The sequence below is a fragment of the Perca fluviatilis genome, chromosome 4 (assembly GCF_010015445.1).
Source record: "Perca fluviatilis chromosome 4, GENO_Pfluv_1.0, whole genome shotgun sequence".
NCBI classification, from domain to species: domain Eukaryota; kingdom Metazoa; phylum Chordata; class Actinopteri; order Perciformes; family Percidae; genus Perca; species Perca fluviatilis.
Genome location: NC_053115.1, coordinates 4,597,743 through 4,614,162, shown reverse-complemented (window position 1 = coordinate 4,614,162; position 16,420 = coordinate 4,597,743). Strand labels below are relative to the sequence as shown.

General features: G+C 42.0%; 2 protein-coding genes across 2 annotated transcripts; both read left to right on the top strand.

Moving 5' to 3' along the window:
• The first annotated feature begins 1,083 nt into the window (after nt 1–1,083).
• LOC120556673 (F-box only protein 2-like) lies at nt 1,084–8,491 on the top strand. The gene is made up of 6 exons (XM_039796318.1): nt 1,084–1,220; nt 2,564–2,629; nt 3,466–3,592; nt 4,083–4,175; nt 4,254–4,392; nt 7,929–8,491. Exons 2-6 carry the CDS (start codon nt 2,593–2,595, stop codon nt 8,061–8,063), a joined length of 531 nt encoding a protein of 176 aa, XP_039652252.1. The 5' UTR covers nt 1,084–1,220; nt 2,564–2,592; the 3' UTR covers nt 8,064–8,491.
• Nucleotides 8,492–9,668: 1,177 nt separating this feature from the next.
• On the top strand, nt 9,669–10,045 carry LOC120556780 (histone H4). Its single transcript, XM_039796505.1, has one exon. It carries the CDS (start codon nt 9,684–9,686, stop codon nt 9,993–9,995), a length of 312 nt encoding a protein of 103 aa, XP_039652439.1. The 5' UTR covers nt 9,669–9,683; the 3' UTR covers nt 9,996–10,045.
• The last annotated feature ends 6,375 nt before the right edge of the window (nt 10,046–16,420 follow it).

The window sequence follows — 16,420 nt, the reverse complement described above, 5'->3', positions numbered from 1 at the left end:
AAACCTGCTGCTGTCTTACACATATGTGTGCGGGAGGGTGTGTGTTGTCAGGGAGGGATGGGAGGGTGTCAGTCAGTTGTCTGTATCCCATAATACATGTGCTGTATATGTGGGTGGGTGAGTGTTAAACTGATCTGGAGTGGCACCTTGAATTCCGTTGTGTTAATACACTGTATTCATGCAATGACAAATAAAGCTTGATCTGAATCTTGATTTGATTAGACTTTCAACATGTCCTGTATATGCATAGGCAGCATTAAGTGATTTCCATTCTTGACGATCAATCCTAGACTTCTATGAACTGTAGCTGTTTTTTAACTGGTCTAGATTGTGTACCTTTCCATGCTTTGCATAGAATTCAAAAAAGAGAGACCAATTGCAATGTGAGCAGAACTCGGCTCGGAGCAATGCAAATTTAAAACTCAATGTAGCAGTAAGAATGAAAAAGGGTGAGTTGTTGTCACACCTTGAAAGTGTGTTCAGAAAGAACGTGAAAGTGAAATTCTAGGATTGGTGTCATGCATACACACTTCATCGTTTACCTCGTCAATAAAAAAACAAGTGAGATTAGATGCCCAGGCAGTGCAACGAGGCAAATACAGTAACTAATGGTATATTTGTTTGTTATTGTTACTATCTGTTGCCATATTTTGTTGTCGTTAGGAGGATACAAAGGCATTTTTTCAACGTTTCTGTCACTTTTTGTCGCTTTTTGTAACCTTCTGCATGACCTGGAAAGGTTGGACTGATGTACCTTTTTTGATATTGTTTCATGCATTTGTTTTAGATTTAGGTATTGGCCCTTAACCCATCTCCTAAACCCCTCCCTGTGCATTTGACATCTTTCTACTGTATTCGTTTGTATTTATTCCTTTTGTTAACTTGTGCAACATAAACTCTGACCTTTAAAGAAGAGCATGGATGTTTTATTCCACTGTTGGTATTGATGGGTTTGCTCTAACTGACATTTGTGCTGAGTGTGTGCGTGTGTGGTTCTGCTGGATGGATGCTTTCCCAACCTGCAGATTGGGTGTTTTATGTCTCTCCTCCTCCTTTCCCTCCCTCCCCTCTCTCTCTCTCTCACTGCATGTGTGTGTGTGTGTGTGCTTCCTGGCTATATAAACCACACAGTGACGAGGGAGGTACCCTGCAGAAGAGCTCAAGTTTAGTGAGAGAAAGAGACAGACAAAACAGAAGACTGCACTCGCCTTCCCCTGGCTGTGAGTAACACATTCGCTGTCTTACGTGTTTAGACCGAGCAGAGCGTGTCATTTAGAGTTGAGAATGACATCTGGTGCATGTTCTGCATTGTTTATGCATATGCCTTTGAGTCTGCAGGGGCAGATGACTCAGCTGTTTTTGTGTGGAGCCTCAGTGAGCTGCGAAATGCAGGAAAAGTGTGGTTTAATGCATACAAATCTGGTAGAATAAAGTATTTTCTGTTCTCTGTGCATCTCTTACAAACAGCCAAACACATAGTTAACATTGTTTGTGTTGTGACTTATTTTAATGTTACAAACTCTGAACAAACAGGCAGGTAGTACCCATTTCCACTAGAGAACAAAGATTAACTGCAGTACAGCTTGTAATCCACTCAATGAGGATAACAAGAAACCTCTCTCAGTCTACGTTCATGCAGTCGTACACACCTCTTGAAGAAAATTCAAATCCTGTCTGACAGAGAGAGATCATATTTGAGTGAGTAATAATAGATGGCTGAGAAATTGCCTGATCCTGTTCTTCCCGACAGTCACGTGGTAGCCTGGCAATGGATAAGAAACCTGTCGACTAAGCTCACCTGTCTCCACAAGCCTGGTCGACAGGTTTCTTATCAAAAAATAAATAAAAAAGAATTACAAGGAATGTTTTGGGCTTTCTGATCTGTTATGTACAGTAGTCAATAGTGGTTAGAAAAAGTTAAAATAGTATATTACTAGTCATTCCTATACATTTTAGTGTCACTCGGGCATCGGGACACCTTCAAAACTGTCCTAAAACAGGCCCTTGAACCACTGATTTGTACAGTCGGCAACATGCAATCCCAGGTTGTTTTCCTGCTGACTTGATGTCTGTTTGATGACGGGTTGATCCTCTGTGATAGCTTCTATTCAGCATGTAAAGAGGGTGGCTTTTCGCCCATCTGTTGTGCTGTGAGTCAGCAGATAGGGTATTAGTGTTTGGAATCTGCGGAGATGACCTGGGTCCACCTTCATATGGGCTGTTTTTGTTTTTAACCTTTTCAATACTGGTGGACCCAACACCGTGTCTCTCGGTACTTACATATTTACATATTTGTGTCTAAAGAAATATATTTAAAGTTCTACTTAAGATCACAAACAATGCAGTCAGTCTAAAGCAGTCAATCGATCCTTGAATGTGTGTGCGTGTTTGGGACAATAACATGAGGATATGGCAGCATACGTCTGGAGAGGACGCCGATGCAGTTTGGAACAAAAATCAGTGTCTGATTCGGGCAGGTTGGATGGGATCCGGGCAGCCCGATTGAAACTGCAGCACAGACAAATATTGATCTGAGTTTGTGTTTCCTGTTTCTCCTGTGCAGGCCCTGCCTACTCTGTATAAGCTGTAATCATGGTCAACAACCTGCTAAAGAATCCCAGCGGGGAAGGTAAGAGGTCATTTTCTTCATAGAGGATCTGCAACTATGTAGTGTGGTTAACCAGATGTGCAGTGCAGCTTCAGCTATCTATTTTACTAGGGCACCGTTGATGCATCTGGGGCTTAGCCAAGGAATATAATAATAACGTTTTTAAAGATTCCATGGGCTAAGCGCCGCCCAAGACGATTGTGATTGGTTTAAAGAGCCACATCTTTGGGTTCGTTACCTAGTTTCTTTGTGTTGGATTTTAAACTCTGGTGGATTTGTGGGACTATGTTAACTGCTCCTCAGATCTCTGCAGGGTAAATCTGTCCAATCAGAGTTTTCTGTTGCACGACTAAAACGTTTGAACGCATATACGTTCCACCAAAACAAGTTCCTTCCCGAGGCTATTCAGCAGGGTCATGGCTCTGTCCCGTTTAGACCGCTCAAGACGATTGTGATTGGTTTAAAGAAATGCCAATAAACCAGAGCAAATATTTCACCAATCCCAGAATGCTGTGTGGACTAGCCAGACCTTCCTTCGCAGCGCTGTGGAGGAAGGTCTGGCAAAACGAGACTAAAGAAATACAAACAACCCAGAGTTTTTTTTCCCCCTATCCCAGAATGTTAACTGTATCTCATGGTCTTCATCAGCAGCCCCTTGAGATGTTGTTGATTCTTCAAACAAAGCCAGTAAATGGGTCTTGTGTTTTGTCAAAGTACCACTTCCTTTTGTTGTTGGTCAAACTTATCTAAACCTGCTCTTGTAATTGAACTTGACTCAGTAAAAACTTGATAGTGTACATGGTAGAAAGCAGGCAATACTGCTATTGGCAGCCTGAGACTGTGCATTTCCCTCCCAGAACAGCTGGACTTCTGGGAGCTGACAGAGAACGGTGGGAGTCAGTGGAAAGTGGAGGACATGCCGGGAGACTGTGGCCACGACTTCTGCCTCGACGGAGTGACCAAATACTTTGTAACCTCCTTTGAGTGAGTGTTTATTACTGTATGTATAGTCATGTGGCTGTATTTAAATACTACAAATGCAATGCACTGGTCAACACAGCTGCAGTCTGTATCTACTAGTTAGTTAGTCCAAAAATCCAACTACAAACATGTATACCATTTTAGAATAGATGTAAGATGAATATGTACAAACTACAAAAAGATGGGAAAAAGGTCTGGGAATATGCGTAACTATCAACAAATGGGAGAGATACTGTATGTAGAAAAACACATACAACTTCTGCATCCAGTTTCTGGAGAGAATGCCCACACGAAAATATATTCTATCACTCTAATTCAACAAACTCTAATTTATTAGTGAGAGGATGTGGGGGAAACTATGCTTCATATAATCATTATTTGTTTTTTGTTAAAGACATTCTGGGGAAAATATAATTGAATTACTTATTGGAAAGCCACTTATTTTTGATGCAAAATCCTCCTGCTTTCTGAAAAAAAAAAACGTGTGTCCTAGGCTGTGTCTGAAGAGACAGGTGATTGACTTGTTAGCGGAGGATTTCTCTGGCGAACAGTTGGACGCTCAGCCTCCCGTTACAGTGGAAGACTGGTAAGACAGAGTTACATGCATGTATGCACCTTCTCTAAGTGCTTAGTGCCACTGACTAATGGTCGGCTCATCCCGCAGGTACTGCGGGAGGACGGATTGTGGCTGCACCTACCAAATGTCCGCGAGTCTGCTGGACGAGAATCAAGAGGTCATACAGGAGTTCAAACCTGATCATGTGACTCTTGACCCCGACTCTGACGACTGCTCGTGGAAACAGGTACACAGAGAGGGGAACACTCTGTACATTCAGTAGCCTACAGGGACAAGCATGACAGTCAGAGAGATTCTACAAATACATTAAACAAACTAAGGTCGCAGAAGTCCCCATTCATTACTTCCTGGCGCTGCGTTGGTAGTGGCGTCTAGTTTAAGACCAGCCTGGCTGACACCAGACCCTTCTCAGTTGTAACTGAGAGTGGGTCTTGGGGAAGGTTCATTGACAGTTCATTTCCAAAGGGGCGTCACCAACGGACGCCGCTCAAATGCCTCTGGGCGCGTTGGATAGTCCAACCAATCAGACCAACGATCTGGGTGACGCTGCGCTTCGGTAGCCGTCATGTTGAATGTAAACAAAAAGCTGCTCGTCGTCGCGTAAAGCCCGCCTCAACGGTTGTGATTGGTGTAAAGCCTGCCTAAGCGGTTGTGATTGGTGCCTCGATTTTGGGGACATTGGAAATGGGTTTCAATGGGCTCTTCGCCAGATTAACTTGCAGAGCAAATCTCAAATTTGCCGGAAGTTCGTCAGGGTTTACCCAGGCTAGTTTAAGACACCGGTTAGACAACAAAATACAATCCAAGAAGTCAACAGATTTATGTGTTTAATGGCTCATCAGACACTAAAACACAACTTTTACTCACAGACAGTTTTTCAAACCTGGAAAGTTATCATGGCAGCAACTATTTATCTTTCCTCACTACAATCGCGAGGTAAACGGTAGAAATTTGGCATTCTCGTTACTAAGTAATCCTACAGGAATGTGATGTTGCGTTTCGGCAAAAATTGAGCCAGGTTCAACTATTTTGCCAGATGACCCCTCTTCCACTAGGTGCTGCTTTGCTCTTTGTCTCGAAGGATCCGGGCCAAGGCAAAGGCTCGTTATCTTCATGAGCTACGCTATTCAAATTTGGCTCCCCTTCCTACCTCACATGCAGGCTTATTAAAGCAACACTGAAGCACTTTTCCCGCTTCAGTCCCCTTACAGGTTGGAAGCGGAATTGTCCATTACCGCTGTCGTATCATATATAATATATATAATGTCTCATTATGTCTCATTCGAACTACAGATCCGCTACCCGATCGAGTACGCCCTGACTGCAGTACGCAGATCGAGGAGTGGCTCGACGTGGGTGGAGCTAAACGTTTGACTCCGCACACTTGCCCAATAGCAACCGGAAGAGGAAGAATGTGTGTCTGAGGGAAAAACACAGGACAATCACCCCGGAGACCGAAGATCGTTTCCGCGTGTGACGTTTGCTGTCCCCGTTGTTCTTTTCCTTTTTTATAATTCAAATATCATTTTTTATTATAATCTATATATATCTAATATATATCATATTATAATCTGCCGTTTAAGAATGTGCTGCCTGATCTCCGCCACCAGATGGCGCCCGCGCGGAGTCAAACGTTTAGCTCCGCCCACATTAAAGCGTGTTTTACAGTAACCGCAGCCCAGCTGGCGCGTGCATATGTGACGTCATGAAATAGCCGTGACTATTTATACCTGCGCTGGTGCTCGCGACACTAGTTGCAGTCTTCTCCTGAACAGAGGTGGTGCTAACGAGCAAAGGCTACCGATGTTGCTCTTTCTACAGACTAGAAGAAGAAAAAGGTAAACATGATGACCTACTTAGTCAGATCAAGCCTTTCATTCACTATAAAAGAACTCATCTTAACCCAGTAAGTTTACCAGAGAGACTTGCAGTCACTCTGAGAGTCCTGGCATCTGGTTGTCGACGAACTCGTTCAGGCCACCTGTTTCCGTTTTGTCGCGCGCTGCTGAAAAAAAAGAGCTATGCACGACCTCGCCATAAATCGGGCGCGCCGGCAGGATATTATGTCATTTTGACGTTACGATGGCGCGCGCCATCTTGGATGCGGCTAGTATAATTCACCTTTTAGCCCAACCCCCATCTTCTGAAACCTGACAGTTTACAGCAATTTGACTAGACGAGATGGTGTATCATCTTCATAGCAACCAGTCTCTGTACTTCCGTTCTAACCTCCGACTTTTCCGGGCTTTTTTGTAGCTGGATATAATTTGTAGCATCTTAAAATATGAATGAGGATAGTGAGATACTTGCTACAGTTGCTTGCTAGTAGTTCTGAAACGGCAAAAAGATTTTATTTTTCTCATTCAACGCTTTGTTATAAGTCCCTCTCTTCACTTTCTAGCTCGCTTGACCGCTCACTCATGCTTGCAGGTGCTCCTTGATCCTCTGTCCAAAACAGCCATTTCCACCAGCTGACTTTGCTATGAGTTTATTGGCTGTTAAAACATGTGACGTCCCTTACATTCTAAAACCAGCCACTGGCTACTTGACAAGCTGAGTCGCAGGTAATCAAGATGGCTTGATTCGAGCTGAGATGGGTCAGTTCAGGCTGCTGCAACTTTTCCCTGCAACGTTCTAAAACGTTTTTGTCTCATCGCGACTCTTTGGTCTGAACTGGGCTTTATAATATACGATATATATGAGCATTAAAGCATGTTCTAGTAGAATCCCAAAATACAAGTATGAAAATGAAAATGACCATAATATGTCTCCTTCAAGGGTTGGGAATGATCGTGGTCATGTTGAACAGGGTCTTTAGTGTTAAAAGTGCAGTATTTTGTTCACCAATCCACCCCGACCTAATCCCGATGTGGACTTTGTCGCTCAATATTTGTCACCTGACTTCCTCCTTCCCTCCCATCATAATTTCTGCAGCCACTAGAGGGCACTGGCTGTGTCTCATTCCGCATACTTCCGTCAGTACACTGCTAATGTGCACTGACCACTTCCTGCCGTAGTGCCCACTTTCAATGGTTAGTATTGTCCCAAAAGGAACACTTGTGTTAAAACACTTACTGGAAATGAGTGGGATGTGTGTGACGAACGCGACGAAGGCAACACATGTGAACGCAATTTTCCAGCCCGCCAAAAATACGGGCTTTCCTGTATGCAAGTTAGTAGCGGTCGCTCGGCACGCCTCCTCTCAAAATCTGACGAAAATCTTTTAAACTGAGCGTTGTCGATCTGAAATGAAGACAGATTCAGCAGCTGCACGGCCTATTTCTCGCTTAAAATGTTTTCAGAAACGCGTTTCGGTGAACTATTTTCGTAAAATACGTGATCGTATTCCGAACGAGCCGCCATAATGGGCGGTTTTGAAATTCGGGAGAAGCCAGACCCACGTGACGCGTTCGTCCAATCAGCTGCCGGTCAAGGGTGTTGGTCCCTCCCCTTCCGCTTTTAAGTGGAGATGGGGCCCGTTTAGTGCGAGTAGGGTCCATCGTTCCACACTGAACTTTATGACCGTTTTTAGGGGGTCATCAGGGTACTTTCAGTGCACTGGCTTTTTGCGTCATCTACACTTAAAACTAAGTGTTTGAAGTGTGCAAATAGGCGGTTTGGGACACAACCACTGTCTCTTGAACGTAAAGATGTTTTTGGGCACTAAATGAATCGACTGATACTGTTGTTCTTCTCATCTACACACTCACCAGACTGTACAGATCACAGTATTTTTTGATTTTTATTTTGTTTGAACTCCAGATCAAACATACATTTTCTGACTACGGCCCTGGACTGCGTTTCATCACCTTTGAACATGGAGGACAAGACACCAAGTTCTGGGACGGTTGGTTTGGAGTCCGGGTCACTGGGAGCTCCGTTACCGTCGAGGTCTGAAAGAGAGGAAAAGAAAGAGAAATGAGGATGGAGGGGACAGATAACTAGAGTAATTTAACAACTCTAGAGTGGAGTGTAGGTTTCCAGGTTTCAAGAGGACCATGCTTTGCCTTGTGCACACCTCTGTATATCACAATGCTGTTCATGCTGTGGAAACATAATGCTGCTATGAAACATTACAGATCTGTAAAAAACAAAACCCCATCATGTTCCCACAGCGGCTTTACTAACTTTGAAATATTAAAATTACTGCTTGCAACACAGTCATTAATATGATCTGTTAACGATATAGGGCTACCTCTGCACAGTGACTTACCCTGGTGTTGAACTGGTGTTGGGTGGAGGTGTTGTAAGCAATCAAGTGGTTTAACGTTCCAGTTCGACTTAAAATTATGAAATAAAAACTACATTGATGCCTGTTTTGTCAAGTTGAACTTTCATTCAAAGATCTAATCAACTGAACGTGATCCCTCATCCCAAGGTGATTGAATTGTTAGCATAAACGTAGATTTCAATGAGGGTTTTTTTTGTCTTCATTTACAAGTAATGGGCAGTAGATAGAATACAAAATATTGTCAAAAATTCAGTTTTTGAGATTAAATGTTGACATTTACCACACTGGGCCTACTTCTAATCTGCCATCCATGTAACTCTCTGATGCATTGACATATCTTACTTAGTGACAAACGGTTAAACACTTCTTTTCCAGAGTAGAGAATAGAAGATAGATAAGGAATAGATAGCTAGAGATTGTACATTTCACATTTCATTACATCATTACAATCCCCAAATTTCATTGACCTAAATGCCCCTTATGTGAACTGTTGACAGTAGTAGCCTATATATTGTGTTTGTAGGCTAACACTTCAGATCTGTTTTCCTGATGTTGCTGATCAGGCTCATGTTTAAACATATACAGAGAGAGTACCTGTCTGTGATTTGTGCCATTTGGAAATGACGCCCTCACAGCTCACCATGATGTTATGTCCTGCTGCAATCTTGTGTTCGTTGTTTCATCTAACACAATACATTGGAGCGTTCATGAACCTCTGTGTGATCTGGATAACATCAATAAATAACAAGATGTTTTTTTAAACTGATTGATTACCAATGGTAAAGGGGTTAGCAAAGTAAAGTCTTTATCCTGAAACTAGACTGAAGAAGGTAGGTCACTGTGAAATTAAGTCAAGAAAAATAAAGGTTGATTTTAGAAAATACCAAACAATTCAAACTGTTATTATCAGGACTTTATTTACAGAGAAAGATGACCTGACAGGAAGGAGATGTTTCACACAAACTTTTGTTCATAAGTAATTATTTAGGAATTTCGAACAAATGACATAGGCCTATGAATGTTAATAAATATGAGGCTCTAAACCTAGAGTCAGACTACAGAGGCAGGAAGACAAGAAGGCTTAAAGTACATGAATAAATTATAATCAAAAGGAAAGAAAACGGTAAGTTATGAAAGAGAATGTGGGAAGGGCGCGAGTTTGGCTGCGCCCACCGAGTTGGTCTGACATCTGTTTCACTTACGTCCGCAGATCAGATGTAAATAGAGCCGGTCTGCTGCTGGGGAACTCATTCGTTTCTAACGATCCAACATCGACTGATCTCAGGATGAGCGGAAGAGGCAAGGGCGGCAAAGGACTCGGTAAAGGGGGCGCTAAGCGTCACCGTAAAGTTCTCCGTGATAACATCCAGGGCATCACCAAGCCCGCCATCCGCCGTCTGGCTCGCCGCGGCGGAGTGAAGCGTATCTCCGGTCTGATCTACGAGGAGACCCGCGGTGTGCTCAAGGTCTTCCTGGAGAACGTGATCCGCGATGCCGTCACCTACACCGAGCACGCCAAGAGGAAGACTGTGACCGCCATGGATGTGGTCTACGCTCTGAAGAGGCAGGGCCGCACCCTGTACGGCTTCGGAGGTTAAACCTGATCCCGAGAAACTACAACAACACAACGGCTCTTTTAAGAGCCACCCACTTCATCTAAAGCTCCTTTTCCTATTGTCATAATGACAAAATTATTTCACAGTAGCCTAGGCATATTATAAAATATGTGCCATTTTTTACTAGTTTTGTTTAAATCTATGCAGGTGGGTTAAACCACTGCCAGTTAATAATTTGAACATTAATAAGTGATAATGCATAACAAGTCATTTTTATAACTTCTGCAAATATATTTCTAACCTTACTGCCAAACCAATGAAGGCCTTGAAGCTCTTCGTTTAAAGTAAAAGCCCAGTTTACAGTATGATACATGCTACTGTATATTTTTACAAACTGAGTCGTTCGTGCCAAAAGTGCATGTAGTCCATGGTTCAGTATAAAGTGCTGGTCTATAGCTGTGTAGCCTACAGCACCTGAAAGCTGGGAACCTGAAACTTAATGTGGGATGCAGCTCAGTGTCAAGTCACCAGTCAGTAAAAAACATTGTTTTGCTAAGGTGCAGATTAAAATGTTAAAAGTGTACAACAGTTTAGGACATTACGTAAATGTGTGATTGATCTGATGTGGGCGTTGATCCCGGATTAGGTGCTAAATGAACCCATTTTGTGGCACATTACATTACATGTCATTTAGCTGACGCTTTTATCCAAAGCGACTTCCAATTACTATATACATCAGAGGTAACATGCCTCTGGAGCAACTAGGGGTTAAGTGTCTTGCTCAGGGACACGTTGGTTGATGTATCGCAGTGGGAATTGAACCCGGGTCTCCTACATCAAAGGCATGTGACAGATCCACTGCGCCATCACCACCCGGGACCCCACATTAGTACACTGAGACTTTGAGGAACACCATAGAAAACCAAATAGAAAAGTTCTCTGTCATGTGCACAACAATACTGACAACCTATTTTGTTGGCAATGAAAATGTTAAGTCTCAGGCATCTCCAACAATGCTCAATATCTAACTGCATAGGAAACTTCTTCAAAATCTTTAAGACAACAGAATAATGTACTGCAAATTAAGATACAGGACTAAATATTAACAAATGAAATACAAAAAAGGGAAATTACATAATAAATACATTTGTGTATTTATTAGATGATTGAAGAAGTGTATATATGCATGATGAGAAGCATGAGGAGTTCAATGGCCTGTGGGATGAAGCGGTGCCTGAGCCTGGAGGTGCAGTTCCTAATAGATTCATGTGGATTAAATGTGATACCATGGAGGTGATGCTACAGAACTCCACTGCCAGGTAATGGCTCTACAAATGTAAGATCATGAATGAGGAAAAGTGCTGAAAGCATCAGCTACTTTAACAAATGTCTGTATATACATATATGTTTTTACCAAACCTGAGGGATTCTTCTTTTTTTCTGTTCATTACATTTATGTTTAATCAAGCTTTTATAAAATGGTAATGAAACGTGGAATTTTCTCAACTTATTTATTACCGCTTTTAAAAGTGCAAATACAAAAACAATACACGTTATACGCTATATTCTGACAAAAACTTAAAAGCGTAGCCAGTGAATGAAGTGCAAAAATAAAGTGCATCATGTATAAAGTGCCGTCAGTTTATAGGATGAGTTTGTTCTGTAATTTAACTAAATGTATGTTTACTCCTCCACTACATTCAACCTTCTGTTGAACATGAATATGACTGCTGCTTCGCGCGCATTTTATAACCATTTAAAATCTTTTTCTGTAAAGTGGGTCTAGTTTTTTTTTGGGCTTGTTTCTAAAGTGTAGTTGCTTTTTTGGGCTTGTTCCCAGCTCCATAATAAGTTGTCAAGCAGATATTTTCTATATGTTATTTAAACGTAGGAGTTTGTCTTGCCTGTTCCTTCTGTCCCTCCCCTTTCCCCATACACACAGGAGACAGCAGAGTTTTTCCCCACCCAGATGGCAACGAGTACTAGCCAATCAGAGGCAGAGCAGGGCAATCTGTTTTTTTTCTGTTTAGGAAAACGTCAGTGAGTGATGAGAAAGATAATGGGGGTGTTATTCTTCATATATATGAGGCTAAAGTGTTAAGAGTCTTAAGAAAAATGTTTTAGACCAAGCCTCATCCTCACCTGTTCAAATGGTTTTGACTGGAATGGGTTTTAAACCAGTTTAGTTTATTTAAGTCTTTTCTAACTTACTCATTTGTTTATCAGAGCAGGAGCCACTTTATTGCTGCACACTAAGATTATCAATAATTTCTCCTGTTTCTGGGTTATAGTTATTTAAAAATGGGATCTTCTGCAGTCCCTGCAATAATAAATAACAAATTTGTCAATTCAGGATATTTATTTGTGTGTGCAAATTTTAATTATCAGAGGTTTACTGTGTATATAATGTACTTGGTACATCAGTCTATATTTGATACCCCACACACACACACACACACACACACACACACACACAGAACAGTGGTCTGGGTCTCCACCAACCAATTGCTGGTAAAATATGCAAGGAACTGGTAGATTTGCAATCGTCATGCACCATGGTGGGGGCCAGGACCCTGTGGTTGGGAACCACTTATGTAGCCAATTTACTACAACAGACAAAGTCTCAATACTAGAACATGGTAAACATGCTTGCTAAACATCATTACGTTAGCCTTATAATTGTGAGCATGTTAGCATAGTGACGTTAGCGCTTCGGTTAGCATTACACATTTCGTAGGCCGCCTTTAGGCTGACTTAAATAAAATAAAGTGTTTTTAAACCATTAAAACATCTAAACATGTTCTAGTAGAAACACAAGGTCTCCTTTAATTGAGGATGACTGGAAAGCTGAGACTCTTGTGGATTCAATGAGATCATTTGCATTCATGTGTGAGGATGTTGGTCCCAGTAGTAGCCATGTCATTGTAGTTGACCTCGCGGTATAAATTGACCTGTTGTGACCTCAAGGATTATCACAGCCTCCTAAAACTTTACATCCCCAACCTAGAGACCTAGGACATTTAGAAAATGGCTTTCACTCTGTAAGTGTATTGCAGTTAGCACAGCCCACATTATTTTGGGATAGATTCAAATGCAGCAGTTTGTCAGCATTCTTTGGGTAAACTGTAAAATTCCTAAAGTCTGTCTGTTGTCTGTTTGGTCCTGGGTGGGTACTGTAACTAGACATGTTTTCTATTTCATACGGCTCGACCCTATAATGGACTTTGCTGTTGTTTACTTGATCAAGGCCCTTCATTGCCATTTTCCATCCATCCACCAGATGCCCTAAGTCCCCGTTTACACGAAGGGAAGACATTTACATGAAAACCCCGTTTTTATCACAGAAAACGATTATTTCTAAAAACTCCGGCCAAAGTGGAGATTTTGGAAAACTTTGTTTGCACGTTTGCATGTAAACTGAGACAAACGGAGGTTTAGGCAGCCGAGAGAGAGAAAGAGGACGTGATTGGTTGCTGTTGTTGCTATTGTCGGGATTCTGATTGGCTAACGTGGGCTTGAGCTTCTCGTTACACCGCCACCTACAGGTCTGCATATATACACGGGTACATGTAAACGAACACTTTTCTGAAAACCGAGAGGTTGAAATGTCCGTTTATGAAAATATCTGTTGCATAACGTTGCATAAGACTTTCCCTCCTTTCCCCATCACACGACTGCCTTAACAATCCACACACACCTGCTCCCACCTCACTCATCTGCTGTGCAGTCGCCTGCCTTGACTTGCCAAATTTCTCCAATTGAACCTGACTGCAGAACGCAGATCGGTGTTGGGCTAAATGTGGGCGGAGCTAAACTTTTGACTCCGCCCCACGTTTGACTCCGCGCCGGCGCCATCTGGTGGCAGAAATCAGGCTGCACATTCTGAAATGTCAATGCAGCACCTACGGACAGCGATTATAATATAATATATATATATATATATATATATATATATATATATATATATATATATATAGATATATAGATTATAATAAATAATGATATTTTAATTATTAAAATTGAAAGGAACAATGGGGTTGGGTGGGGTGAAAGCATTGATGTATTACGAGGTGAAAGTCCTGTGTTTTTCCCTCAGACACACATTCTCCCTCTTCGGTTGCTATTGGGCAAATGGGCGAAGTCAAACGTTTAGCTCCACCCACATTGAGCCATTCCTTGATCTGCGTACTGCAGTCAGGGCTTACTCAATCTCCCAGTGCCAGTTCTTTAGAAGTCACACAATGATTTACACACAGTTCTTTGGAAGTCACACAACAAATGATTCAGAAACATGCCCTGTGTGCCAAAATGCATGGAGCTTAATGATATAAGGTCACTACGCTAACATGCTCACAACGACAAGGCTAAGTGTTTTGATCAGTTTTTTGGAAGTAAGTAAGTATGGATTAAGAAAAAAAAAAAGCTTAATGCACACACACACACACACACACACACACACACACACACACACACACACACACAGTACATACACTCAAACAGCAGTCTCAAAAAAGAATTTCAAAATAACTGCATGAACTTTCATCATGTAACATTACTGGTTTCGAAACTGATAATACATTTACAACAATGCGAAAAAGATAACGAAGCATTAGCTTTTACATTGTGATTTTGAATTTGCCGGGTGGTATTGCACCAATAAAGGGAAAAAAGAAAAAAATAGTTATGTGATTATTCATACCTTGGCGTTTAATTCTAACAAAACATTTTCCTCTAAAAGCAAAAGAAAAAAACAAAAATCCTAACACTTAACTCTCTTGTCGTTGCAAGAGGATGAATAATTTACAAAAACCCGACACAACACACTTTCGTAGGCTACATGGACATAAACACATAAAATACTCCCACCAACAAAAACAACTAAAGGGGTTTATAAATCCACTTCTCTTGGACGACAGAGTTTTTTTGGGATCTTTGGGTCTCATGTCAACACGGTGTGTAAGAAAGCCAACCAGTGCTTGTATTTCTTTTGTAAGCTCCGAAGTTTTAACATTGATGTGACTCTGATGGAAATGTTTTATTGTTGTTTCAATTAATCACTTCTTACTTTTACCTTTTCTTTAAGTTGGTACAGTTTACTGAGCCAAAAAGATAAGAACTGACGACAGGGGATTGTCAAAGTGTTTGGAAAAATTGCAGAGGCACTGCTCTGAGCGATCTCTCCAATTTATTAAAGGGGTGATAGAATGATTATATAGGGTATTTTACACTGTTCCTTAAAGGAACACGCCGACTTATTGGGAATTTAGCTTATTCACCGTAACCCCCAGAGTTAGACAAGTCGATACATACCCTTCTCATCTCCGTGCGGGCTGTAACGCTGTCTGACGGCTCCAGCATTAGCTTAGCCCAGCACAGATCCTGCAGGTAACTGGTTCCAAGACAGGCTTGCTGAAAGCATATCACTCCGCCCAAGTACTATATTCTTCCGTCTGAGAATATAGTTCCCGGTTTGTTTACGGTTAGAAGATGGCTGTGTCTCATGTTACGTTGTTTTTTTGTACACGCTGTGACTCTACAAATCACAACATGTAAATAGGAACATGTTGGCGTTATTTTGTCACTTATTCGGAGCAGTAGGATTACTGGAACCATTCACCTGCCTGTTCTGTTATGGGCTGATGCCGCTGGAGCCGTCAGACAGCTTTACAGCACGCACGGAGATGAGAAGGGTATGTATCGACTTGTCTAACTCTGGGGGTTATGGTAAATAAGCTAAATTCCCAATAAGTCGGCGTGTTCCTTAAGGTCTCCTAATAGGGTATGTAACATTGGTTGGGCTGAAAATTGCCCGAATGCTATTTTATTGGGCCCTTAACTACCCTGTGAATATGGCTCTATTTGGAACAAGAGCTTTTCTTCCAAATATGGTATGCTCATGAATATTCAGAATGAGCTACGCGCTGATTGGTTTGAGCAAACTACATAGAAACACATGGGAGACTCTCATATTTCAGACACTGCAAAGTTATACATTGTTTATCGTGCTATTCCATTAAAAAATTCACCTCTGAGACTTTTTTAAGCGATAAATCAACTATATAAAGCTCAAATATGGGCTGTTTTACTAAAATTGATGGCCAATTGCAAATTTGGTAAGACTGTGTGTTGGAGTTCAGCGGCCGGTGCTGCCTGTGTTGCTGCCTCGCCGCCCGGCCTGCCTTCCTTCACAGACCCCGGCCTGCTATGAGGTACTTGGAGCTCCGTCGCGGCTGGCAGCCAACAGCACTCCATACCCGCGCAAAGTCACCGTCTTTTGGGCTAATGGACAACGAAATGCCGCTGCCCTGACAGAGCTCCAGGGCCTGTAACTCCCCTCTTACTGCTAGCTAAATGGCCCGTGTGTGAGAATGAGAGTGCGATCAGCGAGCTTGTTACACCAGCAATCTCTTACCACATGTTACACACATGTCACGCCACTTATACAACATCTACCAACGGTGTCCGAT

Coding starts and splice junctions, on each gene's coding strand:
- LOC120556673 (XM_039796318.1), top strand. CDS start 2,593: ATGGTCAACAACCTGCTAAAGAATCCCAGCGGGGAAG. Junction 3,593..4,082: donor TACTTTGTAACCTCCTTTGA/GTGAGTGTTTAT, acceptor CGTGTGTCCTAG/GCTGTGTCTGAAGAGACAGG. Junction 4,176..4,253: donor CCCGTTACAGTGGAAGACTG/GTAAGACAGAGT, acceptor CTCATCCCGCAG/GTACTGCGGGAGGACGGATT.
- LOC120556780 (XM_039796505.1), top strand. CDS start 9,684: ATGAGCGGAAGAGGCAAGGGCGGCAAAGGACTCGGTAAAGGGGGCGCT.